General features: G+C 71.7%; 2 protein-coding genes across 2 annotated transcripts; one reads left to right on the top strand and one right to left on the bottom strand.

Moving 5' to 3' along the window:
* Positions 1-3: 3 nt before the first annotated feature.
* On the top strand, positions 4-899 carry ZNF576 (zinc finger protein 576; the record flags this gene model as incomplete). Its single annotated transcript, XM_027633312.1, has 2 exons — positions 4-79; positions 358-899. Coding segments are annotated over 2 exons (450 nt in total), but the record flags the coding sequence as incomplete, so codon positions are not given.
* Positions 900-1,229: 330 nt separating this feature from the next.
* Positions 1,230-2,282, bottom strand: LOC113942171 (zinc finger protein 628-like; the record flags this gene model as incomplete). The annotated part of the gene is made up of 1 exon (XM_027633313.1): positions 1,230-2,282. A coding segment is annotated over one exon (675 nt), but the record flags the coding sequence as incomplete, so codon positions are not given.
* Positions 2,283-2,288: the final 6 nt, after the last annotated feature.

Here is a 2,288-nt window from a genome sequence, read left to right as displayed (position 1 = left end):
GAGGAGGAGGAAGAGGGGGGAGGGACCCCCGGGACTCCTCCCGGGACCCCCCCCCAGTCCCGGCCCAAGGGCTCCGTGTGTGAGTGGGGGAGGGGCGGGGGGGGGGCCCTGAGGCTTCTTTAGTGGGGGGGTTGGAGGGTCCCTGGGGGTCCTTGGGGTGATTTTGGGGGGTCCTTGGGGTCCCTTGGAGGGGTTTGTGAGGGTCCCTGGGAGGGTCCCGTGAGTGTCACTGGGAGGTCCCTGTGTGTCCCCAGGGGTGACCCCGTGTCCCTGTGTCCCCTCAGACCGGGTGGGGTCCCTGTGGGGTCCCTCTGTGTCCCCCCCTTGACTGACCCTGTTCCCCCCCTGTCCCCCCAGACCGGGTGGGCTCCCGGCGCTGCGGGCGCTGCCTGATCACGTTCCCGGACGCGGCGTTCGCCGCCCGCCACGCCAAGCGGCAGCACCCGCGGGACTTCGCGGCGGCGGCTCTTCGAGGGGCCCTCTTCGTCTGCTTCGTCTGCTCCCGCCCCTTCGGCTCCTCCCCGGCCCTGCTGCGCCACCAGCGCGGACACGCCCACCCGGACACGCCCCCCGCCGGCCGCGCCCCCCCGAAGCGCCACGCCCACCCCGAGCCGGCCACGCCCCCCCAGCCGGCCCCGCCCGGTCTGGCCTGCACCGAGTGCGGCCGCGCCTTCGCCAGGGAGGGGGCCCTGCACCGGCACTACATCCGCCACGCCCGCGGGGAGCTCTGAGGGGAAAGGGGCCGATTGGAGGGGCGTGGACACTCGGAAAGGGGGCGTGGCCTGTTTGGAGGGGGTGTGGTGTTACAAAAGGGGTGTGACCCGTTCGGAGGGGCGTGGTCAGTTTGGAGGGGGCGTGGCTTCTCTCCCTCTGGCGCCACCTGCTGGTGGAGAATTAAACAAAAAAGCGGCGGTGGCTCCTCATTGGTTGGTTGTAACAGAGAAGGGGGGGAGTTGTGTTGATGACGTCATTGGGAGGGCGAGGTCGTGGCGTGGGGGGCGGAGCTTGAGGGTGACGTCACACCCATTGTGTCTCCTCCAAGGGCTGTCACTGGGATCGGGCCCAATGACGTCACCTTGACCCTGTGACATCACACCCTGACCAATGACGTCACGTGCCTTTGATGACGTCACAACCGCCCCCATGACTCGACGGCAACGAGAGGGGCCCCAATGACGTCACTCCCCTGGCTGTGACGTCACCCCCACATCGACGACACCACTCCCTCGTCTTATGACATCACATCCTGTTGATGACATCACGTCCTCCACGGCCACACCCCCCCACTGCCCCACGACTTCACAGTCCCGCCTCCTCGATGACATCACAACCCCTACAATGACATCACACCCCCCTTGTTGACATCGTAGCACCCCTGATGACATCACAACCCTCTTGGTGACATCACAACCTCTGCGGTGACGTCAGACCCCCCTCCAATCACATCCTTGATGACGTCACACCCCCCCCCCTCCATTACCCGCCCAGTGATGTCATCGCTCCTCCTCCTCCAGCCAAGTTTGGGACAGAGGGGGCGGGGCGTGTCCCCCCCCGGGTGGGCGTGTCTCCGGGCGGGTGGGCGTGTCCCGCGGCTCGTCCCCGCCCCCTCAGAGCTCCCCCCGGGCGTGCAGCATGTAGTGCTCGTGCAGCTCGGCCACGAGCCCGAAGGCTCCGGCGCACTCGGTGCAGCGGAACGGGGGGGGCGGGGCCGGCGGGGGGGAGGGGCTGCGAGGGGGGGGAGGGGCCGCCCGGCGGGGCGGGGGAGGGGTGGGGGGCGGGGAGGGCCCGGGGGGGCTGCGGTGCCTGCGCCGCCGGCCGTGCTCGCAGCGATGGGCCCCCAGCGCCGCCGGGGCCGCGAAGCCCAACCCGCACTCGGCGCAGATGTAGTGGAACTTGAAGGGGGAGGGGCCCGCCGGGGAGGGGGGGGCGAGGGGGGCGGGGCCTCCGCGGGGGGCGTGGCCGGCGGCGGGGGGCGGGGCGTGCCCCTGGGGGCGTTTCCTGCCCACGTGGTAGCTGCGGTGGACTTTGAGCGCCCGGGAGGTGCCGAAGCCCCGCCCGCACTCGGGGCACTTGTGCCACTCCCCTGCCCCTCCCCCGCCACGACGGCCCCCTCCCCCTGACCCTCCCCCCCCTGCCCCGGCCACGCCCCCCCCCGCGGGGCTCGACCCCCCTCCCCCGCCCACCCCCCCGGGATCCCCCTCCCCCACTCCGGAGTCCAGGAACGGCCGAGGCTCCTCCCCCGGGGGGCGGGTCCGGGCACCTGTGGGGGAGGGGAGAAATGGGGGGGG

This window comes from Corapipo altera, unplaced genomic scaffold (genome assembly GCF_003945725.1).
Source record: "Corapipo altera isolate COAL_440 unplaced genomic scaffold, ASM394572v1 60832, whole genome shotgun sequence".
Taxonomy (NCBI): Eukaryota; Metazoa; Chordata; class Aves; order Passeriformes; family Pipridae; genus Corapipo; species Corapipo altera.
This window is presented reverse-complemented; position numbering and strand designations above follow the sequence as displayed.